At 31.6% G+C, this 27,839-nt stretch overlaps 3 protein-coding genes across 6 annotated transcripts in view; 2 read left to right on the top strand and 1 right to left on the bottom strand.

Moving 5' to 3' along the window:
* Positions 1-27,839, bottom strand: part of LOC145314690 (uncharacterized) — a 213,589-nt gene that overhangs the window by 20,017 nt on the left and 165,733 nt on the right. The gene's annotated exons all lie outside the window — the stretch shown is intronic.
* On the top strand, positions 445-5,861 carry LOC145314689 (uncharacterized). The gene is made up of 4 exons (XM_080154706.1): positions 445-1,042; positions 1,748-1,851; positions 2,604-3,680; positions 5,212-5,861. The coding sequence occupies exons 1-4, from the start codon at positions 860-862 to the stop codon at positions 5,225-5,227; spliced, it is 1,380 nt and encodes a 459-aa protein (XP_080010832.1). The 5' UTR covers positions 445-859; the 3' UTR covers positions 5,228-5,861.
* Positions 4,145-26,494, top strand: LOC145314688 (putative ammonium transporter 1). Of its 4 annotated transcripts, none has more exons than XM_080154705.1 (18): positions 4,145-4,199; positions 17,291-17,377; positions 17,774-17,861; positions 18,363-18,487; positions 18,997-19,154; positions 19,394-19,499; positions 19,962-20,060; positions 20,607-20,685; positions 20,857-20,918; positions 21,177-21,261; positions 21,411-21,463; positions 21,891-21,975; positions 24,023-24,138; positions 24,535-24,619; positions 25,029-25,073; positions 25,551-25,621; positions 25,908-25,976; positions 26,422-26,494. In XM_080154705.1, the coding sequence occupies exons 2-18, from the start codon at positions 17,345-17,347 to the stop codon at positions 26,485-26,487; spliced, it is 1,425 nt and encodes a 474-aa protein (XP_080010831.1). In that variant the 5' UTR covers positions 4,145-4,199; positions 17,291-17,344; the 3' UTR covers positions 26,488-26,494. The 4 variants fall into 4 exon arrangements, with proteins under 4 accessions (XP_080010831.1, XP_080010830.1, XP_080010828.1 ...); XM_080154704.1 differs by lacking the exon at positions 4,145-4,199 and adding an exon at positions 10,351-10,410; XM_080154702.1 differs by lacking the exon at positions 4,145-4,199 and adding an exon at positions 16,187-16,600.

Here is a 27,839-nt window from a genome sequence, read left to right as displayed (position 1 = left end):
GATGATGTTAAATAATTTGCAAATCTGGGTGAATGTTTACAAAGATTACAATTTCTAATACAATGTTTAAAACCAATCTTTTTTTCTCTCTGATTTTCGATCATTTAAAACAGGAAGTTTGGCTCGAATTAAATATTCTCTGAGATTTTTTGGCCTAGTCCACGTAATCATCGGTGGGTGGGGAAAAATTCTTTTTAGTCTAGGATTTTTTACCATAACTTTCCAAAATCTAAAAATTATATTTGAAATAGAGGGTAAACGGGGGTCATATTGTAAAGATAAAACTGGGCGTTTTATTTCAGATTGCTTAGCAACTTTTTGTAAAGCAACATTTCTATCAATAATTTTCACTTTATCAAAAGCTTTTGTTATATAATTAACTTTATAACCACGTGATAAAAGCTTTATTTTCAAACAATCAAATTTGTTTTAAAAATCTAAATTTGTTTGTTGTTGTCGCTCTTGACGAGTAACCATCAATCCTTATGATAAAGTAACAATATGTTTGTTTGTCTGTCTGTACCGAAAGATCTCGCTAACCGCTCAACTGATTGGGTTCTTCTTTACAGAGTAGCTTCTCATAAATCCTGCGAAGGATTATAACTATTTTAGGGGAGGGTAACACCACCCTCCCAAGAGAAATTGCCCACCCCTTCCCAAAAATAATATTCAAAAATATTTTTCAATTTACAACTCCACCTTTCTCAAGTGCCCCTAAAGGCCTCTAGGGGTGTAGCCGGTAGTCTTTATAATATATTAAAAGGATAAATAATTTAGCTTATAATCAGATGATTTATTTAAAATTTAAGCCCCTAGATTGTAAAAATATGTATTTTCAGAAAATTCAATCTACTTTATAATGGAATTGTACCCTAACAGTTTAAATGACTTAAAAAGAAGAAACAAAGAGTTGGAAACTGAGAGAACATTACTCTTAGACAAGGTTCTACAATTAGAAACAGCAAATAATTGCCAAGCGGAGAGGATTGAACTTTTAGAGAAAGAAATCAAAACTCTTAAGGAACTTTGTACCTGTCCGAAGGTAAATATATTTTTACCATTTTTTTATTAAAATAGTTTTAATGCATAAAATTGAAATGATTTATTGATACACTATTCTTTGCGCTAATAAATAGTGAGTATTTTTCGTGATGTTTATGTCCCTCGATTTCTTTTTATATTCACTGTATCAGGAATAAGGTTAGCCAACATGCAAAATAAATCTAAAATAATTTTTAGGGGGCAGCTAAAAAGGTCACCATTACTAAAATGGCGCAAGCAAAAATACCACAAAATAGTAAAGGTGACTAAGCAACGAACAAGAGCAAGTGATTCAAAACACACTCCAGCAGTGATTCTAAATGAATTTTTGGTGAATATACAAGGGTTATGTTTAGTATAGTTATATCGACTAAATTAACATTTTTTCATCAAAAAAGTTTGCTTTTGTGTCATAGCCGTTTAAACTAGACAAAACATTTGATGATATTTAGACACAAATTTATAACATTTCAAAGTTTTATTCATATAAAACCATGGTGAAACTAAATTTTTAAATTAACATAACGATATTAAACATAACACCAGTATATACACTAAAAAACATTAAGAATCGCTGCTGAAAGGTGCTTAGAATCACTTGCTCTTTTTTGTGCATAGTCCCCTTTGAGGTTGGCGTAGTCAGCTTTTTAATATAAATATGTAGCTTAATTTTTTCATGAAAACTAATTATGTTACATTTGCTTAGGACATTGCTGGTGATTTCAGAAGAGTGCCTTTATTAGCCATCCGAAACATATTCAAATACCTCTCATTTAGTGATATGAAAACCTTGAGATGTCTTTCTTCTTGGTAAGTTTATTTTTTTTTTGCTTTAATATACATAGTTCTTTTAAATACATTGCTTTTAAGTAATGAAAAATAAGTTTTAAAAGACATATCAAAATAAAACAAGGATGACAACATCCATAAGTAGCGAAGCTTAAAAGTTATGGATGGTTATCCGGAAAAAATAAACTATCGAGCAGTTTCATAAAAAAATATTAAACTAAAAAAATCACAAAACCTTGTAAGATTTATAACGTGAAAATCTAAGAATCGATCTGGCACCTCGACCAATAATCAAATCTTAATGAAACTTTGTGGAGATATGTAAATTGTGAACTTATTTAATCCCTAAAAATATCAGACGTTTATCTTGAAAGGGAGTAAAGAAAATCATGACAACTTTAAAATCTAGGAATCGAACTAGCACCCCAACCAATTGACGAATCTCAATGAAACCTGATAAAAGTATGCAGATTATTAAAGTATCCCTGAAAATCTCAGCCGTTTATCTTGAATAGGAGTTGAAAAAAAATCATGAAAACTTAAAATGTAGGAATCGATCTAGCACCCCAATTAATTGACGAATCGTATTGAAACTTGGTAAAAAATGAAGAATGTTAACATATTTAATCCCTGAAAATCTCAGCCTTCTATCTTTTAAAGGAGCCGAGAAAATCACGTTTTCCCCTTTCTGTCTCGGACGGACGGACGGATATTTCGAATTATAAAGTAGCTTCGCTACTAACAAACCAAAAGTTTTTAGAATTTTCATTTAGGTTTTTCAAAACAGTGTCGGATGAACAAATTTCTGTGTTTGAAACCTACAATATTACTGAAATTGGAAATGAGAATCCTGAGATTCCCGACATTATTGCAGCAGCTGTACATAGACCATATGGACCTAGGCTAAAGTTAAAGCTCCAATTCACAATTGCGTATGATTTTGAGGTTTACATAGATCCAATTTTTGTGAAACAGATGCTACATATGTACAAAGATAGTGTTGTATTAATTGAAATTCCCATTAAACATGGAGATTATGATTTTTTGCTCGAGCCAGACTTTAATTTTGACCAATTAGAAAGTGTACATCTTTACTCTATTCTTGAAGAAAATGAAAATGATATACTAACAAAAGAGTTATGTGGATCATTTATTTCAAGATATGCAAACCAACTTGAACAAATTGGCATTGAAGATTTGAATATACAGGAAAACACTGAGGAGTTTAAAGCTTCTCCTTTGACAAAGCTAACATCATTGACGCTTGAGAGTATGGACAATGCCAGTTCACTAGGATTGATGAAGAGTGTCAGATTTGACAATTTATCAGAGTTAAATTTATCATTCATAAATTTATCAAGCTCTGAAATCAATGATTTAGAAATAAAAAACTTATCTGTCTTACTATTAGATCAAGTTAGAGATGATTTTGCGCTAGCAATACTAAAATCAAACATGAACACACTTGTGAAATTAAAATTAAGTTATCTCGCGATGAATAATTTAGTCCATGGTGAAATCAAGTTTAGTAACCTTAAATCTCTTGAAATTTCTGATATGGAACAAAACATTGCATTGAGTATAATACAAGCTGCGAGAGAAACATTGGAGGAGTTGGCTATTTCAGATATCAATCATTCTATTGAGCTTGGAATTCCTAGTGAATTTAAGTTCCTCAAACTTAAAACTCTCAAGTTGGATGGCTGTTATCCTTCCATAGATTCCAAGTTTGTTTTAGCCTTGATAAATGCTGGGAAGGAGACAATTTCAACAATTTATAAGAAAAAAGAAGAAATTTGTGAAACGTTGCTCAATTTTCTCAAGAACTTATCATCGGTTTACCAACATATGTAATTTGTTGTAGCTTTAGTTATTTAAAAAAATTAACAAATTTATTTTGGATTAGATTTTCTAGAACTTTCCCTCAAAGTACCCAGTCGAGCTTAAAACCGCCCCCACCCCCTCCCCATCCTCAGCTGTAAAGTAATTAAAAATAGAGTGGGTTGCTTCTGTGTGTTTACTTTAGGTTAAATTAGGTTAGGTTTTATTGGGTTTAGGGGAGCCCTGCAGATTTAGTCCACCAACGGAGTTAGGTGTAAAGAAAACTACTTTTTAAATTTCGATCTATTAAAAAAAGTATTGGGTGGAGGTGTGAAATGCTTATTAGTTTTTTTGGGGAGACCACCATTTTTTTCTTTTTTCATTTTTCTGATTTTTTGATTATTTAAAAAATTTTATATTGATGAAGGTACAATTATGATTTATTTCTTTTTATGTTGATCTCTATTTTTTCAGATTATAAACATGAAATATAAAAAATGCACAAACAAATTATTATATGTATCTCTAGTTTTATAATTCTTTATTAGGTAAAATTTATTTTTTCAAGTATTGAACAAGGATGACAGCATCCATAATTAGCGAAGCACAAAAAATCGTGGATGGTATTAGGTGCAAGTAGATTTAAATTGTATTGGTTATAATCAAGAATTGATTTATTGGAGAAAATAAACACGAAACCTTATTTTACTTTATATGATGACTGACAGACCGACTGTCAAGGTAAATTACATATTGTATGCTCAGGACAATGTGAAAACTATTTTGATACTATCATCCCCAAAATGTTTGAAAATGGGAACTAAAACACCAAAGATATAGGGAAATATTTAAAAAATAGCCAAATTCATGCTAAAAGGCAGTCTGACCGCCATGGTTGTTTTCTTAAAACGACGGGAAATTTAATTTTAATATCTTAAACTTAAAAATATTTTTAAAATCGGACCATAAACACCATAAGATATGGGGAAAAATGTTAAAAATTTAAAAATAGCCAAAAACCTGCTAAAAAGGAGTGCGGCCGCCTTGAATATTTGATAGGAATGTTGTAAAAAAGTGTCAGCTTCTATCCTTTATAGGAGCTGAGTAAATCCCATTTCCCTCTTAGCGTTACGGATGGACGGACGGACAAAGTGAATTATAAAGTAGCTTAGCCACTAAAAAATTTCCTACCTACAAATTTTCAATTTACGATATTTCATTCATTTTTTAATATCAAATCCTTTCCTTAAAATTCGCCCCTCATTTTGTCATTGTTTGAAAATGGATAAAGGATAGGTAAAGATGATATCATGGGGGAATTTAATTTTTTAAAGTAAAGATTTACTATAATTAGCGTCGGTCTGTTCTTAACGTCCTTTTTCAACATCAATTCTAACTATTTTCTCGCTGTTCTTATTGTTATATAGAATTTTTTTTTCTGTTTACTAAATGTAACTTTTTTAGTTGCTTTTTAAGATAGATGGCAAAATTTTTCTACTGTTTTTGAGCCCCTTCTTATTTGATTAGAAATTGAACTCACAATTCAATTATATTTTTCAGTTTCTTGCGGTTTTAAAGAAGATGTTTCAGTGTGACATCTGCCACAAAGAACTCATAAACAACTGGACTCTGACTGTTCACAAAAGAATTCATACAGGCGAAAAGCCATACTCATGCGAGGAGTGTGGCAAGAAATTTTCCCAGAAGAGTAACTTAACTAAACACAAGCGGGTCCACTCAGGTGAACGGCCCTACTCTTGTGATATTTGTGACAAAAGATTTTTGCGCAATGCAGACATGAACAAGCACAGAAGAATCCACACTGGAGAAAGGAATTATTATATCCATGTGATATATGTGACATTGCGTTCAGTTACAGCAGCTGTTTGAGCAGTCACAAGCGAACTCATTCCTGTGACAGGCCTTACATGTGTGATTTATGCAAAAAGGCATTTGCACAAAGAAGTGATTTAGTTAGACATAAGAGAATTCATACCGGTGAAAAACCATACGCATGCACAATATGTGGGTTGGCCTATGCATCCAGCTCAAGTTTAAATTTACACAGTAAAAGCAAACATAAATATGAATATGAAAATAAATTGGTTAAGATTACAAAGATAATTAAAAAGAAGGAGAGGAATATGATGAACGTATAGTGACTGGAACAGATTGTGATATTGATATTAAAATAGAAGAATCTGATGATTATTAGAAACTTTATTATTTTATAAGGGGGGGGGGGGGGGGCGTAATGACATAAGCTCTTAAACCGTGAGCAAAATGGTCTAAATATTGAGCTAGACCCTTCAAACTTGGTATATAAGCCTAGTCCTATAGGTATTACATCTAAATGGCAAAAAAATCCAAAAAATTATATTTTTAGGTTAGGTTAGGTAAGAAAAACCCTGCGGAAATGGGGTTTTTAGACTTTTTTGGTCTATTTTGATGTGGAAACTTGCCTTAAATTGTTTTTTCTTAGGGTTTTAACTTAAATACACTGTATCTATTCATATGGACATTATTTAAGATGATTCAGCAAGTCGGGGACCGACCCCAGGGGGCTAGGTGGGTGGCCCGCAGGGGTTAAGTTCATTTTTCCCAATATATTTGTTGTGATACATCAAATTATAGGTTTTTAAGGTCAAGGAACTCAAATTCAGAGCTAAAATAAGCATTAGACTAATCTGAAGCTAGGGTTTAAACTTAAATACACTGTATCTATTCATATGGACATTATTTAAGATGATTCAGCAAGTCGGGGACCGACCCCAGGGGGCTAGGTGGGTGGCCCGCAGGGGTTAAGTTCATTTTTCCCAATATATTTGTTGTGATACATCAAATTATAGGTGTTTTAGGTCAAGGAACTCAAATTCAGAGCTAAAATAAGCATTAGACTAATCTGAAGCTAGCCCCAGCGGGCTAGGTTGGTGGCCCGCAGGGGTTAAGTGCATTTTTTCTAATATATAACTTGTTATATATCAAACTATAGGTTTTTTAGCTCAAGAAACTCAAATTCTGAGCGAAAATTAGTATTAGACTGACCTGAAGCTAACCCCCCCGGGCTAGGTTGGTTTTCTACAGGGCTTAAGAGCATTTATCTAACCTAACCTAGAAACTTACTTATATTTTTACAGGTTTTTTTCTTTAATAAACTGTGTCTATTAATGAAGACTTTATTTAAGATGATCCAGCAAGTCGGGGACCGGGCTAGGTGGGTGGCCCGCAGGGGTTAAGTTCATTTTTCCCAATATATATGATGTGATACATCAAATGATATGTTTTTTAGGTCAAAGAACTCAAATTCAGAGCTAAAATAAGAATTAGAATAATCTGAAGCTAACCCCAGTGGGTTAGCTGGGTTGCCCACAGGGCTTAAGTGCATTTTACCTAAGCTAACCTAGAAACTTACATTTATTAGGTATTTTTTTTAGGTTTGTTTTCTTGAATAAACTGTCCATTCATGAGGACCTTATTTCAGATGATTCAGCAAGTCGAAGACCGACCCCAGCGGGCTAGGTGGGTGGCCCGCAGGGGTTAAGTGCATTTTTCCCAATATATATGATGTGATACATCAAATGATATGTTTTTTAGGTAAAAGAACTCAAATTCAGAGCTGAAATAAGCATTAGACTAATCTGAAGCTAACCCCAGCGGGCTAGATAGGTAGCCCACAGAGCTTAAGTGCATTTTACCTAACCTAACCTAGAAACTTACATTTAATATTTTTTTTTAGGTTTTTTTTCAAATAAACTGTCCATTGATGAGGACCTTATTTCAGATGATCCAGCAAGTCGAAGACCGACCCCAGCGGGCTAGGTGGGTGTCTCTCAGGGGTTAAATGCATTTTTTTTTAAAGTATGTGTTGTCATACATCCAACTATAGGTTTTTAAGGTCAAGAAACTCAAATTTAAAGCTAATAAAAGCATCAGACTAATCTGAAGCTACCCCCAGCGGGCTAGGTGGGTTGCCTGCAAGTCTTAAGTGCATTTTACCTAACCTAACCTAGAACCTTACTTGTTTTTTTATGTTTTTTTTTCTGGAATAAACTGTGTCTATTTATTAGAACATTATTTAAGATTTAAGACCCCAGCAGGCTAGGTGCGTGGCCCGCAGGGGTTAAGTGCATTTTTAGTTGTCATACATAAAATTATAGTTTTTTTAGGTCCAGAAATTCAAAGGGGTAGTTTCACGAAATGCATTTGAACTTAATTTAGTGAACTGCATATTTTTTCCTGGTTAATTGGTTAAACTACATTTATATGGCATATATTTGAAAGAATTTCAATTTTGATAGTACAATGTTAGCGGTGGAAGAATTTATTATGCTAATAGGATACAATTTTTTAATTTAATGTATACCACATACCACGAAAAAACTAGCATCAGGTTGCTATTGTGTTTTTTTAGCACCAAATTGACTTTAAAAACCTATAGTTTGTTGGAAAATTTACCCCTGCAGGCCCACCACCTAATCCGCGGGGGTTAGCCTTAGGTCAGTCTAATGCTTAAAATAGCTCTGAATTTGAGTTTCTTGACATAAAAAACCTATAATTTGATGTATACAACACATACTTTAGAAAAAATGCTCTACACCCCTGTGGGCCACCCACCTAGCCCGCTGGGGTCGGTCCCCAACTTGCTGGATTATCTAAAATAATGTCCTCATTAATAGACACAGTTTATTCAAGAAATAAACCTGTGAAAATATAAGTAAGTTTCTAGGTTAGGTTAGGTAAAATACACATAAGCCCTGTGGAAAACCAACCTAGCCCGGGGGGGTTAGCTTCAGGTCAGTCTAATTCTAATTTTAGCTCTGAATTTGAGTTTCTTGACCTTAAAAACCTATAGTTTGATATATAACAAGATATATATTAGAAAAAATGCACTTAACCCCTGCGGGCCACCAACCTAGCCCGCTGGGGCTAGCTTCAGATTAGTCTAATGCTTATTTTAGCTCTGAATTTGAGTTCCTTGACCTAAAACACCTATAATTTGATGTATCACAACAAATATATTGGGAAAAATGAACTTAACCCCTGCGGGCCACCCACCTAGCCCCCTGGGGTCGGTCCCCGACTTGCTGAATCATCTTAAATAATGTCCATATGAATAGATACAGTGTATTTAAGTTAAAACCCTAGGAAAAAACAATTTAAGGCAAGTTTCCACATCAAAATAGACCAAAAAAGCCTAAAAACCCCATTTCCGCAGGGTTTTTCTTACCTAACCTAACCTAAAAATAAAAATTTTTGGATTTTTTTGCCATTTAGATGTAATACCTATAGGACTAGGCTTATATACCAAGTTTGAAGGGTCTAGCTCAATATTTAGACCATTTTGCTCACGGTTTAAGAGCTTATGTCATTACGCCCCCCCCCCCCCCCCCTTATGTAGTAGTGAAGCTACTTTTACTTTGTCCGTAAGTCAGTCATTTCCGATGTAGGAAATTGTGATTTCCTCTGTTACTTTTTAAGACAGCTTTAATCATTAACCATTTCAATGATCTGTGCGCATCTACTCTATACATTTCTTTGCCAGTCTGTCTGTCCTTGATTCTTCAGATTTTTCTCGTTTTCTTTTTTTATGACAATTGAAAATCTGCTCTATAACTATTTTTGTTTGTCACTTAATAGTTTTTTTGTACTTTGCTACTTATGAACTTTGTCATCTTTGTTTTTAACTTTTCATTAAATGTACTATGTAGTGAAGCATACTTCAGAAAGTTTACATTTTTTATGTACTAGCGGCTTCGCCCCTAGCCTCTAGGGGCTTTGCCCCAAGAGGTGATAAAAAAAATTAAGGCGAAATTCGTAAAAGGACCAAGAAAATCTTCTGCAAAAAAAAAAGGTCCAAGGAAATCTTCTGCAATAAAAAAAAATGGGGGGGGGGGGTTGTTTTTGGGGGGATTGGGGGTGTCCCACCTCCCAAGAAAACATCTTAAAACCACCACAGGACCAGTAGGTATATTCCCGGAAGAGTAGAGCCCATTCGGTTCTGCGGTTACCGAGATCTTAAGCTTCAGACGGACAGACATCGTTCTACTTTGTATTATAGATAGTTTGCACTGAAATTTTCTGTGATCTCACGTTTCAAACAGATATAAATATCTATTTTGGAGTTATCATTTCAAATATACATAGGTATATAATATGTATTTGATTTATATGTTGTTTTTTTGTAGCGAAGCTACTCTATAATTCCATACGTCTGTCCGTAAATAAATGATTTTGGGGAAGCGTGATTTTCTTGGCTCCTATAAAAGATAAAAAAAAACTTAAACTTTTTGACAACATTGCCATCACTAAGGAGCATAATAAACTATAAAACAGCCATGGCGATCGGACTTCCTTTTAGCAGGTTTATTTGCTCTTTCATATTTTTCACATTTTCCCCCATATCTTTGGTGTTTTTGGTCCAATTTTCAAAAATGTTTAAGAAAAGGATATCAAAAACTATTCAGTGAAAATAAAGGATATCAAATTAGATTTTCCGTGGTTAAATGAAACATCCTTGGCTGTCGGACTACCTTTTAGTAGGTTTTTGGCTATTTTTAGATTTTTCCCATTGTTCTGATCATCCAGTTCTTGATTTTAACAAATACTGTTTAAATCTTCTTGTACGTATACCCATCCACGATTTTTTGTGCTTCGATACATATGGATTTTGTCACTCTTGTTCCTTTTCTAATTCATGTTCTTACAGAAATAAAAAATATGTAGCATGATAATCTGAACCCTAAGAAGGGTCAGTATAAGGTATCAGAATAACAAAATTTCTAAAAGATAATAATCTGAATATAAAAGGAGATTCATGGACAAATAGAAATATCAATCCCTACTAAGGTTTCGTTAAACATTACTTTTCATTTTCAATTTACTTTAAATGAATTTGATTGGTTGATCCAAAACTAGCAGTGTCCAAACTATTCAACCAATAATTTAAATATATATTTAGAATGGATAATTTTGTCATCATTGGGGATGTTTATCAATTTATAGTTCATTGTCTTTTCCCTTAAGATCCCTGAATTTAGTGATAGTGATGAAAAATCCGCAACGCTAAAAAATCTACAAGGTAATACATAACAGGTTAATTTTATTGAATATAAGACTGAACCACAAGAAAAGAATGCCTTGCTTAACTTTAATAGCAGCTTGTGGTCAGACGATAGATCACAAAAACTTACTCCAGACATTCCTAGAACTGTCATTGTAGACCAACAAAAAAATCTCTTATAGTTAGGGTTTTTGTGTGCATTTGATGTGAGCTACACATGAAAAATAAATAAAAAAGACCAATATTATGACTATTTTTACATATTGCTCTTTTATAGTACACCTCAGATTCTTAATTATTGTGAATTTTTTGTTTACAATGTAAAGCCGGTTCTATTGATGTGCTTTGAGAGTCTGTTTGACCAGCCGTTTGGCCCCTAGCTCAACCTAAAGTACACAAAACAAATATTTTCTTGTGAGTTAGTGTAAATTCAATAAAATCAACCTCTTATGTACTGCCTCGTAGTTTTTTTCCTGTTTATTTTATGGATTTTTCATCATTATCCCATAAAACGGTCAGTAGTAGGCTGCCAAATCCTTTTTATTTTACTAATTTAGCTCAAATATTAAAGGAGCAATGAGCGTTAAAAAAAACAGTTTGAGACGGACACCCTGTAGTTTACTTCATACCTACTACTTGCCTTACTAAAGGTCATTAAAGAATTATGAACAGGGGGGGGGGGGAGTTTTGACACATTTGCGTAAACAGTGATTATAGGCTTTATCTTTGGACTGAGGGGATAGGTTATTAGGGATAAAATCTTTCATATATGATGAATTTTCCCAAGTTTTAAGATTTTTTGGATAGGCATCCAAGTTCAGGAGTTGCAGGCCTCCAGGTCCTCTCTGTACAGGTAAAAATTTAAAAAAAAAATATTTTTTTTTGAAGATTTAGAAGTCAACTTATGAAACAAAATATGCATTTTTTTCTTCAAATATGTGAATAACATTCAAAATTATGCATATTTTGTTCATAAGTTGACTTCTAACTCTTCAAAAAAAAATTTATTTTTTAAATTTTTACCTGTACAGAGAGGACCTGGAGGCCTGCAGCTCCTGAACTTGGAGGCCTATTCAAAAAATCTTAAAACTTGGGAAAGTTCATCATATAAGAATGATTTTATCCCTAATTACCTATCCTCTCAGTCCAAAGATAAAGCCTATACTCACTGTTTACGAAAATGTGTCAAAACTCCCCCCCCCCCTTGTCCTACAACATTTTAAAAAAAATTGTCTCATTAATATTAAAACATATGAATATTAAAATGATCTTGTTAATACTAATGTTTAATTTCTCTGATCATGAAACAAAATTACATATGATAATGGAAATTTTATGCCTAATTTAATATTTATTGATGAATCAGAGAATTAATCGGCTGGATATCCACGTGGCTTATACAACATGTCTGATAAAATAGTCTTATTCTATCAATTTATATATGATATAAAAAAAAATATCTGAAGAATGAACTATAAATACTATTTAAGCGTATCTTACAATTTGTAAACAAACTCAACATCAAGAATGAAGTGTGACATGTCTCTCAATTGATATGGTCACGGGTTCGTGTTTAACCTATGGCATTTAATTAAAGAGTCATGAAACGTCAGCTTTGCAATGGTTTTGACGTTGTCAATAAGAGACAACCTTGGCTGAATACAGGGTGTAATAGTTTTATCATAAATAGTTTTAATACATAGGCCATGCAATCGAAAGGTCGGTTGTCTATAAGCTTTATTAATATGCAAATCTCAGCCTCAAGCCCCAAGAGACTTCGCAAATTCTATCTTGATAAGGAAAAAAAGAAATTCAAGTTGTAGCCAAAACAAAGATTTAGAAAATATATTTTAGTACCTATGGCTTCGAATTTGATTATTAATTGGATTAGGTCCGTTTCTGAGCTATATTGAAATCATGTATCGTATAATAGATAATTTTCCACAAATAATAAAATAAAAATCATATTAAATCTGCGTTTAATTTGTCCGAGTCTTGGGCCCCTGGAACAAAGAAAACTGGAATTAATCCTATAACTTTTCTATATTACTATCAGCGTAAAACTGTCTATTATACGATATGATAAATAACTATTACTTAATGGTTTTCATTATTTACCCAAAACTAACATATTCATCTTATTGATTTAACAATTAGTTATTTATTGCATCATATTATAGACATCTTTACGTGGACATTAAAATAAAAAATTATAAGCCTAAGGGGCAGAATGTTTAGGCTGACACAACTGGTATTAATGTTATGATTTTTATTTTAATATTCATGGAAAATTGTCTGTAGTTTAAATGATTTTTTAAGTATGGCTGAGAACCGGTTATAATCATAATTCAGCGGATATTAATCGATTCCGAAGCCATACTGAAAAGTTATTTACAATGACCAAATAACATAAGCAGTTTTAAGACATGAGATTCATTTTAGTTAATTAATAATTAATTCAGTAAGAATATAAAAGTGTACTTTTGTAACCTAACATCTTATGAAATTTTAGGTTTCATTAATATTCATCTGTTTAAGGAAAGTTTTCTAATCAATTCATGAAATGTGCCGAAAACTTTGTTATTTAATTCAACAAGAAAATCTGTGCATTTTAAAACAAGTAACGTCTATCATTTAAAAATTGCTATAGACTGATTTTGATATGAGACGCCTGTTCATAGGCCAAAACATTCGAAATATTCTTACTGTTGTAAAGCAATTTATCACATTTAATGTGAAAATGTTGCTATTATCATATTCAAAATAAATGCTGTAATAAGCTTTAAAATATTTAAACACTAGTCTCTCATTGGACACAAAATGACGTCCAATAAGAAAAAGGAATAAAAATATTGGAAAGAAAATTATTTTATTTCAAAATTAATTCTTGGCATTTTGGAATAAAAAATATAGGGGAAAGAAAATTATTTATTTCAAATTTATTTCTGGTCTTGAAATAATATTCATTATTTTATTTTAATTCGAGTGTCAACCAATAAGAAATGGGCATGCTGTTTTAAAAGTTTGGAATAAAAATTATTATTTTTTGTCAATTCCTTTTTTCAGAGTATAAAATGAGAATAAATTTTCCAACATCATTATTGATTTCTAATTTAACATTTCATACAGTGGGTAATATTTATTTCAACATTTTTTGTCATTCAAAATCAAGTGTCACAAAAATAATAATATTTAACATAAAAAAGAAATTTTTAAAATAATTTTGTTTTCTTTATTTGTTGAAGATTTAAGCCCAAGCTTTTTCTGAGGGGGGAGACCCCCCTAAACCCCCCCTCTCCTGAGGGGGGAAACCCCCCTCGACCCCCCCCCTGACACTCTCTTCTTTAAATCTTTCATTATTTCTGTAATTTATTCTAACTATCTTATAAATTTCAAAACATGAGATAAAAAGGAAATAATTTGCTGTACATTATTAAAAAAATTAAAAATTGTAAAAAAAATTCCAACATGATTTTTAATTTTAAATACAAGAATATTTTTTCCTATATGATATGTTAAATTTAAATACAGGAATAATTTTGTACTGTGGAATTGAAGAAATAAATGCTGTACATTAGAGTGGCTTGATTTTCAATGATTTTCTAATTTTAAATGTGCTACATACACTTTCTGTCTGAACATCATATAAGAGACCAAAAAATGAAAAGAAAATATTTTGAATAATGGGGAGGCTTGCTGATGCATGTAAACTTTTAGAAAGACACTTGTGGGGAGAATTTTTTTTTTTTTTTTGGGGGGGGGCAATTTTTTTTCTTTCAAAGTATAGCTTTATGCACCTTCCCAATTTTGTCTTGAAGAGTAGAATAAGAATAAAAAATCTGTTTTTAAAACTATTGATCCTAGAAAGAAAATCCATAAATAAATTTAAAAACCAAGAGATTTTACATTTAATTTAAGATTTTTCATGCTTGGATGAATATTTTTTAAAACCAATTTGATATTCTTATATTAATCAACAAGACAAATTCAAAAAGATGCATAAAGCAATACTTTGAAAGAAAAAATGTTGCACCTCCAGAATAAACTTCTAAAATTTTTAATGCATGGAAACACCTTCCCCCCCATTTCCCCTCAAGGACAAAATCAATTTTTTATATTTAGGTTTCTTATATGCTGTTTAAACTGTAGATTTTGATTACAAATTCAATGTCCAAAATTGATCCACTCTACTGTACATTGTTATAATTTAATATTTGATGTGGGTATAAACATTAGACATAGATGGTCAATAGATGACCCCATTTTTTTCTTAAAAAGAAACCTTCGTTCACTTTTTGTTGTATATGAAATACAGCCCTATAGGCAACATTATTTGCTACTAAATTTTGCAATGATATAATTTTTAGAAAGATAACTTTATTATAAGAAATTTAATTATTTATAACTAACTTATTATATGTTGTGTCATACGCTTCACATTATATGATGGAAGAAATATTTTCTTCAAATATTTCACCCAAGGAAAGCTTTAACCTAAGATATTCAACAATTTATAGCTGATACATAATGTAAACAAAATTCCCTTGTGCTGTCTCTAGGTTATCTCTATTGTATAAATGAATATACAACAGAGGAGGAGAGAGAGAAGGAAATAGACAGAAAAGTGAGGGAGGGGGGAGGGGGAAGAAATATAGAGAAAAATAGACAGAGATATTTATTGTTCGCCCTTAGATGATGAAAATTTTTTGATAGACGTTTTTGAATTTAAGAAAAAGATAGAGAATGAGACAAAACCAAGTATCATATTTTATTAATATTGCTTATACAAGAAAGGTCATTCAAAATTATTTCACCAATATTAAGGTCAAGTGACAAAAATTTAAATTTCCACCTACTTCGCCCCCAGAGGGGGCAATAGTAGAAGGAAAATTCAAATTTTGATCACATGACCAAAATTGTTGAAATAATTTTAATATCCTTTCTAGCATTCACAATATTACGAAAATATGATAAATAACTATTATATATTTCGGTGTATCTTGTAACCAACTAACCCTAATTGCCTGTTTAGTTTTACAGGCTAGTACATTTATTTAACTTACTTTAACTATAAAATATAATGGCTTGACCAAGCAGCAGTAGGGTATTAAGATATGTTACATCCGTTAGACAACCAACTCTCATTGTGGTTTTCATTTAGATAAACCTTTTATTTTTCTAACTTGTAGTCATTTCAAGCAGTTAGGATGCTTGGATTTTGTATTTTACAAGAAATAGAATATAACTTCACCCCCTGGCAAAAGTGCCTCAATTTACTTAAAGTTTTCTGTCAAAAATAATAAAATTTGGCAATGGGTCAATAATAAGCTTCATTAAAAGTTATTATCTTGAAGTTAAAGAGATCTTACCAGACAAACACACATCCTGGTATAGAATTTCATAACCAACAATTCATGAATTTTTGGTTATTTAAAATCTTGGATGTAGAATATACGTGGATAATGACAGAAGAAAAACTGTCGTAAATTTAGCTAGTCATTTCACATGTCATTTATTGGTCGGGCCGTTCATCCAGTAGGAGAGGAGTGGATGGGGAGATCTTGATTTTAGCCCGCTACACGGTTCACTTTACTAGAGAACATGAAAATCTTGTGAAAGACCTAAGTAATAATAAATCCATTTTCAAAATAAAATTGACTTAACCCTAACATTAAAAAACTAATCTATTTTCCTGCATGTTAAATTAGAAAATATTTGAATATAAGAAAATCTTATTAAAAATTTTCACATTTCTTATCAGAAATTTCATGGGATAAGTCTCGGAGAAGTAAATGCAGTGTTATTAAAAGGTTTATAAATTGAAAAAAAAGATAAAATATGGATTTGAATGTTTCAAAAGAGATTGCAGATGTAGTTAATTCTACTATGGTAAGAAAATTATTGTTTGTCAAATTGTCATTGTGTTTTAATATTTACTAGCGGCTGCACCAAAGCATATAAGGCTCTGCATTCAAAGTCAGAAATTGGGTTAATTTAATTTTAAAAATAAGGTTATGGGGAGGTATCAGTCCCAACAGAAACTTCATGTGAAGCACTAGGGATGGCAATCCGTCAAATTTTTTGACCGGATTCGGATTCTTACAAGAATACGTCCAAAAAAAAGCGGATTCCGGATTCTTATTTTTGGCGGATTCGGATTCCGGATATTAGCAATATTTTTTAGGCTTTTTTTTTAAATTAAAAAATTTAAGTGCTACATTGATATATAAATCCTAAAAATTAATGTTCTTGGTGTTATAATTCACTTCCGAGAAATGAACCAGATTTTAAAAGATATTATAAAAGGCGGAGTTGAAAGAAAAAAGTCAAGACGCTAATTTTAGCCTACTAATATGAATAACAAAAATGTATGTAGGATATACTTGACATTATGACAAAGGGAAAAATTGTCATTTTAGCTTGCTAACATGGAACTTATTTATTGGTTAGTTCGTTCATCCAGTTGGAGGGAAGGGGATTAGATAACATAAAAATCTTTTGCAAGATCCAAGTAATAATATACCCATTAAACATGTCCTTGGTCAGAAGATCCATATCTTTTATTTGTTACAATTTAAGGAGGATGAAAGTGTTGAAGAAAGTTCCGTTGGGAACCTTGACCAGCTGTTTCTTATGCTCATGGGAATTATCATTCTATTTATGCAGGTATACAGTTTAGTTATTCATCGCATTGTATTGTAAATAGTTTTTCGCGAGTTTATTTCTTTACTATGGAAAATTCTCTACAATACAATGCTCTTTTTCAATGTGGATCAGAACTGATTTTAAAAAAGCGGAAATTAATCGGATAAGAAACCATAATGATAATGGAACAAATCTTATTGCAGCAAACTTTTCAGACAGTATGTTTTATTTCATTTTTCGTCCATTTAAGATTTTTTCAGTTTGTTTCAGACGTTAGGGAAGAAAAATTTATCGTCCATAGTTGTTAGACTTTACAGATTAAGAAACCCCAATTGCAAGCAACTACAGTTTCAATCCAATTTAGCTTGAAATTCGTTATTGATTTTCATTATTTTTAATTGTTTAAAATTTACTTAGGCTGGATTTGGATTCTTAGAAGCAGGATCAGTTAGGAGCAAGAATGTTACAAATATTCTCATCAAAAACTTTGTGGATCTCACATGTGGTAATGACATAATTTTTATATAGGAAATTTTCTATTTTACTTAGGGAACATTGGTGGTTTCCCTTAAAATGTGTCCACAGAACACTCCCCTGCCATATTTTTGAGTTAAAATAATCGAATTACTGTTTTAACTTAGGTTAGGTTAGATTATATTGGGTACAAGGAAACCCCGCAGGGGTTAGGCAAAGGCATACATAAAACGTTTTATCGAAGAACATAAATCGTAAAATTTTGCCCTTTTCTCCTTCTACGCTCCAATAAAGTTGTATTTACTTCACTGAAGACTGTCATAAATAACACTAAAGGAGTTTTAGAAATTAATCTTTTTTTCTTTCTCTTAAGGAATAAAATCTTAATTTTTTTTTAAAAAAGGGGTTAAAGAATTGATTTGAGGGAAAGCAACAGAACATTTTCATTATACCTACTTTCATATTTTTCATTTTTGAGTTTTTCATGCTAAATGGTGTATAATATATTAACTATTAAATTTTTTTTTGTAAGGTGCCCTGTCTTACGTCATAATTGGGTATGCTCTTGCCTTTGGATCTGGAAGTTCCTGGATAGGATGGACTGGCTTTGCAATGATTGGCATACCCTTTGCAGATTATGCCTATGTATTCTTCCAGGTAAAGATATCTGTTTATTTCTGCATGATGAAATAATCGATATATTATTACTTGATGTTGCACCAGATATTCATGTACTCTAATAAAGTGATATTCGCAACAAGCTAAAAGAATGATACCACCATCATTCCCCATCACCCCCTTTACCCCCACCCTTCCCCTCCTACTTAATGAACAAACTGACCAAACTAAATGAGATCCATATTAGCAACTAGAATTGACGACAAATTTTCCCCTGTCAGTATAACCACTTATTATATATCAATTAATGAAATATATTTTTATAAAGACAATGTTTCATTAGTTTTATCCCATTAATATTTTTTATTGATTGAAAAATTACATAGTATTATAAAAGAAATTGATGTATATTATCTATCCTACTATCTATCTAGGCAACATTCACAGCTACATGTGATACAATAGTATCTGGAAGTTTGACTGAAAGATTTAACATTAATAGATATAAAATATTAAATATCCTACTGTCTATCTATCTATCTATCTAGGCAACATTCGCAGCTACCTGTGCTACAATAGTATCTGGAAGTATGGCTGAAAGATGTAATTTTAATGGATATATAATCTTCTCTGTGCTGTTGACTGGACTCTTTTATCCTATCCAGAGTAACTGGGCTTGGAACGGATCTGGCTGGCTGGCAAACACGTAAGTTGACCTTAGAATGTTTAGTACTAGCGGCTATGCCCCTAGATGTTTCTAGGGGAAGTTTAGGTGAAGTGACAGGGGGGAAGTCCCCCCCCCCCCCACTTTCAATTTTAGTTTTAAAAATAAAAAAACTTGTTTGTTCAAAAACTTTAGAGACTTTAATTAAATATTGATTGGTCGGCACAAACTAGCAGTGTCCACACTTTTCATCCACTAATTTTAAATTGAGTTTTTTTTAGCGATTTCCATGATTTTGCCGGATCTGGCGTAGTACATTTGGCTGGAGGAACTATCGCATTTGTTGGAGCTTATATGTTGGGACCTAGGCTTGGTAGGTTTCAGGAGGTAAGGTTCTGGTTTTTATTTCAGGGAAGTAGTTTCATCTGTTAATTTGTAGAAATGTATGGATTTAGTCCGTTTCGTGAAAACGCCTTTTACGGGACTATCATCGTATTTTCACAGTAGATTTTCTCCAATTTCTAGCCACTGCGGGGCCAATTGCCTAACCCTGTGAGACAAAACCTAACCTAAAATAACCGATCAAAAGCTACTGTGAAAATACGACGAAACGCCCCTTAAGAGGCGTTGTCACAAAAGGGACTATACCCATGTTACAATTAAATTTAATAATTCAATCTTATTTTATATAAAAAAGAATTAAGAATTAAAACTTACAATACTTTAAGCAGCTAAATTTTACATTTTTCTGATTACTGAAAATCTGCCCCTTAAATCACTTTGTCCGTGTTTCCATCTATGTTTTTTTCTTTGTAACTTATGTATTTTGTCATCCTTGTTTAATTTAAGGGAGAAGTAAGCAACTTGACAGGCCACTCAGTACCCCTCATCAGTCTTGGAGCTTTTATTCTCATCTTTGGATTTATGGCTTTTAATGGAGGCTCACAGGTAAAATTGTTAATTTGTCTGTCTCATTTATACCAGAGAGAGAAAGGGGACAATAAGCTAGTTATTACAATAGTCCTTAAAGTTTTATAATAACGTTTTCTTATACGTTGACTTAGCAACTTTGGAGACTTAAGTGAATTTTGTTTGGTTGGTTAATTAAGTTGAGTGTTCAAACGTTTCAACCACTAATTTTTCGCTACAGAAGGAGTAACTTTTTGTATGATCTTTGGGGATCAATTTATTGGCCATTGTCTTAAACCTTTGGATCCCTGCATTGATACTCACACGCTTTTATGAAGACTGAGAAATATTTTGAAAAAATTAACCCCAAGAATTCAGCTAGAAAACACACGTTGGAAAAATCTTTCTTGAGTTTTGAAAAAAAAAGGGTTTCCTTTCCATATTTTTCTAAATTACCTGAAATTATTTAATGACTCATAGAATTGATATATCAACAGTGCCTAAGAAATATGGGCAAGAGGGGTAATTTATATTTGTGAAGATTAATGTTACATGCAGAAAAGTTGTTTATCATTATTTACATAGGCATCAATAGAAGCACCAGGAGATGGCGAGATTATTGGTCGGGCTGTCATTAATACTCTTGTTGCCGCCTGTATTGGAGGTAATACCATCTTATTTAAAAATTGAACAAGGATGACAACATCCATAATTATCACAGCATTATCAATTTTAACATTATCATTGGAAATGTGCATCAATTTATCGTCCATTGTCATATGCTTAAAGATGCCTGATACTTATTATTTTTAAATCAAACTTTTGAATAATTCAGGAAACACTGTGTTGTTCATAAAAAAATTTGGTCCTGGCGGTGGCTCTTGGTCTCTTATTCAGGTAGAATTTCCATGGCCAGTCGTGTCTTCATTATTAGTATTTTTTCTTCAGAGGCTAATAGATTTGTATTGTGCCCCTCACCTTTTTTCAGTTTTTTTTTAAGGGGGAAGAGGTTGAGTTCAAAAGATTAACACACAAAGAATGAGAGTTTTTTTCTTATCTGAACTGAAAAAGCAAGAGCTGTTTTTTTATGATTATCTCTTTAACTTGAATGGTCAAGCAGGTTTAGTTGATACAGTGTTTTAATGTTCTTTCTAGATGATTAATGGATGCTTGGTTGGAATGGTTTCAATTTGTGCAGGAGTCGATGCTTACTTTCCTTGGGCCGCTGGTCTTATTGCAGGTTGGGATAGATAGATAGACCATAGGATAAGATAGGTTTGCTTGGAAATATGTCTAATATTACTGATAGTTATGGCTGACCTATTTATGAACATTTCTCTACTCAAGATTAATTTAGACTTTTTCAACATTATGTTTTGCTTGTTTTAGGAGTCGCTGGTGTTGGATATTTATTTTTCTCTAACTTTATGGTCTTTCTTAAGGTAATATTATCTACTTTTGTTGTTTTAATAAAAATAAGTAAAGATTAATGTTATCAATAGATATTCGTTGAAAACAAAATTACTCCTTTTGTAGTTTAAAATCACCAGAGGAAAGGTTTCAAGGTTGTTACAATTGTAAAATCAAGAATTGTACTCTATTTCCAGGGAGGGAGAAGACATTGAACTGTGGATTCCAATGGCACCCAAAGTTTTATAAGCTTGAAGTCTCTTTCTTTGAGTACTTTTTTATATCTTGATTAAATAGTTGATTGAAAATTGCACTGTCAAAACTTTTCAACCAATAATTTTATTTATTATATATCTAGAGAAGAAGTAATTTTGTTCATTGTCATTGGGGATTTACATCAATTTCTTGACTATTGTGTTATCCCATAAAATCCCTGTCTATTTTTTATGCTTGTTTCAGATTGATGATCCATTAGATGCCGTGGCAGTACATGGTGTTGGCGGAATTATTGGATTATTAAGTGCTCCTATCCTAATGGATAATGGTAAGTATTCTAAAACGACCAAGCTAATATTGCTTGATTCACTTCTACAAGAGACAAAATGAATTGAAAATGATTGCTAAAATCGAAATATATCTTCATGTATTAGAATAGTGTATTTTTTTTAAAAATAGGTTGAAAAACATACTAACTTTAAAGTATTAATATTAGATACTAAAGTAGTACATAGTGGAATTATTGGATTATTAAGTGCTCCCATACTAATGGATAATGGTAAGTATTGATATTAGATACTCAAGTTGTACATAGTGGAATTATTGGATTATTAAGTGCTCCTATACTAATGGATAATGGTAAGTACTAATATTAGATACTCAAGTTGTACATAGTGGAATTATTGGATTATTAAGTGCTCCTATACTAATGGATAATGGTAAGTATTAATATTAGATACTATAGTAGTACATAGTGGAATTATTGGATTATTAAGTGCTCCTATACTAATGGATAATGGTAAGTATTAATATTAGTTACTATAGTAGTACATAGTGGAATTATTGGATTATTAAGTGCTCCTATACTAATGGATAATGGTAAGTACTAATATTAGATACTCAAGTTGTACATAGTGGAATTATTGGATTATTAAGTGCTCCTATACTAATGGATAATGGTAAGTATTAATATTAGATACTATAGTAGTACATAGTGGAATTATTGGATTATTAAGTGCTCCTATACTAATGGATAATGGTAAGTATTAATATTAGTTACTATAGTAGTACATAGTGGAATTATTGGATTATTAAGTGCTCCTATACTAATGGATAATGGTAAGTATTAATATTAGATACTGTAGTAGTACATAGTGGAATTATTGGATTATTAAGTGCTCCTATACTAATGGATAATGGTAAGTATTAATATTAGTTACTATAGTAGTACATAGTGGAATTATTGGATTATTAAGTGCTCCTATACTAATGGATAATGGTAAGTATTAATATTAGATACTGTAGTAGTACATAGTGGAATTATTGGATTATTAAGTGCTCCTATTCTAATGGATAATGGTAAGTATTAATATTAGATACTATAGTAGTACATAGTGGAATTATTGGATTATTAAGTGCTCCTATACTAATGGATAATGGTAAGGATTAATATTAGATACTATAGTAGTACATATTGGAATTATTGGATTATTAAGTGCTCCTATACTAATGGATAATGGTAAGTAATAATATTAGATACTCTAGTAGTACATATTGGAATTATTGGATTAATAAGTGCTCCTATACTAATGGATAATGGTAAGTAATAATATTAGATACTCTAGTAGTACATATTGGAATTATTGGATTAATAAGTGCTCCTATACTAATGGATAATGGTAAGTATTAATATTAGATACTCTAGTAGTACATAGTGAAATTATTGGATTATTGAGTGCTCCTATACTAATGGATAATGGTAAGTATTAATATTAGATACTCTAGTAGTACATAGTGAAATTATTGGATTATTGAGTGCTCCTATACTAATGGATAATGGTAAGTATTAATATTAGATACTATAGTAGTACATAGTGGAATTATTGGATTATTGATTGCTCCTATTCTGATGGATAATGGTAAGTATTAATATTAAATACTCTAGTAGTACATAGTGGAATTATTGGATTGATAAGTGCTCCTATACTAATGGATAATGGTAAGTATTAATATTTGATACTATAGTAGTACATAGTGGAATTATTGGATTATTAAGTGCTCCTAAACTAATGTATAATGGTAAGTATTAATATTAGATACTGTAGTAGTACAAAGTGGAATTATTGGATTATTAAGTGTTCCTATACTAATGGATAATGGTAAGGATTAATTTTAGATACTATAGTAGTGCATAGTGGAATTATTGGATTATTGAGTTTAGGGGGCAGACAAATAGCTTAAAACCATTCCGGGACCTATGTCAAGGTTCCATAAAAAGGAGAATTAAATCAGTGCAGCATTAATTGAATTCTTAAGCTTTATTTCAGGTTAAAATAAATTTAAAATGTTATTTTCAACTCATTTCAAATGTCCAGGTTTAATCTATGGTGGAGAGACAGCTTGGAGCATGTTGCTATGGAATGCTATTGGAGCTTTGGTGTTTATTGCTTACAATGCTGTTGCTGGCATAGCTATGTTCAGCCTATTAAAGGTGACTATTATTAACCCAAGACTGTGGCATAACATAATAGAGCAACCGCTCGATGACAGGTGTATTCGAATCTTGGCGCAGCCCCGCGAAATAACTAAAAAACGTTAAAAATAGTTTCTATTGCTGCTTTGTCTGGGGCGCGACATACATAAATAGATAGTAAATGTAGGGATAATCCCTTTGCCACAAACAGGCGCAACTCCCTACCATGCGTAGTTAGGACTTCCATTTAAAGGTCCTGCAATCAAAGTTATATATACGACGTTTCAAAGAAAAAAAGAAAAACATAAACTGTCGACGATTTTTCAAAGAAGGCGGCTGAAAAGGCGACCTTTATCGTTTAAATCCAAGTAAAAATCTAATATGATACTTTATTATTACCTCACGCTGTCTTAGATGCTTGATATTCTACGAGTTCCTGAAGACCAAGAAAGAACTGGTTTGGATTGGGTCAAACACAAAGAACCTGCTTATCCAATTGGTAAGTTACTTTCCAGTATGGCTTCGAATCCGATTCATTTCCGCTGGATTGTAACCAGTTTTTAACCTTAGTGAAAAAGCATGTATCCGCGGAAACCTGTCTATAAGACGATGCGATGTTATGAGCTAATTATGTGTCTTCATGAGAGTAAAATGAACCAAGTGTTAATTTACCTTCGTTGGTTTGTAGTATACACAAGGGATCTTAATGGATAAGAAAATTGAGGACAAATTTATTTACACCCCAATTAATGATAACCAAATTATCCCTTATAAGAGAAATACGAATAAACTTACAAACACATACTAGATTAAGAGTAAAATACTTTCAATAATATCATAAAATTAAGAACATATCATTTAACTGCTTATTATTTAATTAAAGTTGCTTGACTGAGTAACTTTTACAGGTTCCCTGATCGGTTACTATGTAGATGCTAAATCTGCAACAAAAAGTAAGAAACAAGGCTGATCATATCCAATAGTGCGTAATCAATTCTTAATATTATTAATAGTTATTTAACTTATTTTCGTAATTTTGATCATGCTGGAATTAGTGTTCCAAATATCATGTCAATGTTTGATCACATGGCATTTTTGAAATTTTTCTTATTAATGGTAGAAATTAACATTTTTGCTATGTGAGAATTTTATTGACAGAATAATTTGGAAACCTATTTCTGTATGCTATATGCGAATATGCGATGCTCAATTTAGTCGTTTTTAAAATGATTATGTATAAAAATGCCCAACTAATTATTCTGTAATTGACACATAATCTCTTAAATTACAATATGAGAACCACAGCTGCTAAAGAATATATCTATAAAGAAATGTTTTATATATTATTAATATACTTGTTTCGTGATTTTTATTAAATTAATGAATATTTTAATATTACAAAAATTTTAAAATCTTTTGTTTTTATACAGGGGGACATATTGAAGACATGGAGAAAGTTCCTGGCTTCCGATCAATCACAGAAACAACCAGCATTTCAAAGGTATGCTAATCTTTCTGAAAAAATTCTATGTTTTTATTTTAAACTTTTTTTAGACCTAATTTTATGTTTTACGGTAAAAACGGCGGTTTTCCTCAAAAATTTTAGTCAAGCTCAGAACCTCCTCCCTTTAAAATAATTGCAATTAAAAGGGGGTAGTCTTTTCTGGTGTTAATTGTTAACTTAGGGGTTAGGCATAGAAAAATGCTACCCCCTCCTTATTTTCAATTTATTTTAAATAGTGTAGAGGGGGGGGGGGGAAACAGAAAAAATGAAATGATATTTTAAGGTTTTGCCAGTAAAAGAAGCTGACATTAACGGAACTAGTCGAAGGGGAAGTCTAAGCATTATAAGAAAGGTATCGTTTTAACTTTTATTTGTTAAATTATTTTTAAAAATGAAGACTTATTATTGATAAACGTATCAAATCCCTACTCTTCAAGGCCGTTTTCCTATTTTTAGATTTTTGAGCTTAGCTTCATAAATATTTTTTTAAAAAGTTTAAATAACTTTAATTTAGATTTTAATAGTTATTTCTCGCATTGTATTATAAACGGCTTTCCACGGATATAGAATGTACAATTTTAAGATTAAAACTAGCTTTTTTAGCCCCGAGGTGCCGAAGGCACTGGCTAAAAAAACTGGTTTTAATCTTATGATTATACATTTTATTTTTTACATTCGTAGAAAGCTGGAAATAATACGATGCTAGACATAGTTTTTTCGTATGGATGAGAACCGGTTCCTATCCACCGGATTCGAATATGAATACGAGAAAATATTATAAAAATTTTCTATTTTAGAATATTGAGAATGTTTGGACAATTCAAGAAGATAACGAAGATAATAATTTAAACTATCATAAATAATAACTCACTCATAAATAAATAACCACCACCCCCCCCCCCCCCACCTCAAAAAAGTATTAGAAATATACAAATACCTATACTTATTTATTTTACAGAAATTTCCTTTAAAGTGACTTTTTTATTTTGAATTGAATATTGGGGGTGGGGTTAGTATTTTAATATGCTTAATCTCTTAGGGAAGGGGGGCAGACCTAGCCCTGCGGGGCTACCCCTTACCCATAATAACCTAACCTATAGGACCTAAAGAAAAAAACCGCTTGCTCTACTTTGAGGGAAACCGCTACAAAATAAACAGATTTTACTAAATGTTTCTATATAAATTTAAAATATTAATCTTTATATATAAGTATACAATTTAAGTTAAATTATTTAATCTTTATGTGTTAAATGTGACATATCCTTTTAAGTGTCTATTTATATGTTATTTTAATGTCTATAATATCTACTCTAATTGATGTTCATATATATATTTATGTTTTCATTTCTAAATCAATAGAACAATATATAACATTATCAAAAGACTGAAATTTACAAATATATGTTTTCTCTTTAAAATCTTTTTGGTTTGTTTACTAACCATGGCTTGACAGCCGCGCGACCAAACCTGGCCAAAATATGGCAATACATACATTTTTAAAAGATATTAAAGCATCCGAACGGGTTTCTATTTAAGGCTTAGTCGTGGCTGACGCGCGGTTGCTGAACCCTAAAGTAACCGCGCCTTTAAAACGCAGTTTGTTTGATCTGTTTTGTTGTGGCTTAGTAAGCCGAGCGTCTAATATAATCTGTGGACTTCAAATCCTTTCAATTATAAGAGTAGCTTTGCTTTATATTATGTGATCTATTTTGATTCGCTTTAAATACCTTTCCTACATCAATGTCATTTTATATTTGTTTATTTGTGATTTATATATTTAATTCCTCCTTTCTAAACAGCAATTTTTATTAATATTTATAGCGCATCTCCTTTTAATCGGCAACTATCGCTAAAAATAAAGTGTTTGCGTAATGGATATAGAACATATGTGGATATTATGACGGGAATATTTGTCGTCAAATTATGATGCAATTTTCCGTCATTTATTGGTCAGATCGTTCATCCAGTAGGAGGGGAAGGGATGAATCGTTATCGAAAATCTGATGTAAGATCCAAATAATAATAAATCCACTGGTTACGTATTTAACGAGAAAGTAATCATTTCGGCAAGCTACTTTTATTTTGAAAATAAGTTAGTCTGCTATTTTTTTTTTGTTTCAATATATTAACATTTTACAAATGGAAATATTATAACTTGGATGTCACGCCAGAATTTCATGTTCTCTAATAAAGTGAATCTCTTAGCGGGCTAAAA

This window comes from Acartia tonsa, chromosome 3, assembly GCF_053477335.1.
Source record: "Acartia tonsa isolate MP-2025a chromosome 3, ASM5347733v1, whole genome shotgun sequence".
Taxonomy (NCBI): Eukaryota; Metazoa; Arthropoda; class Copepoda; order Calanoida; family Acartiidae; genus Acartia; species Acartia tonsa.
The sequence above is the reverse complement of the archived record's forward strand: the minus strand, read 5'-3'. Positions and strand labels throughout refer to the sequence as shown.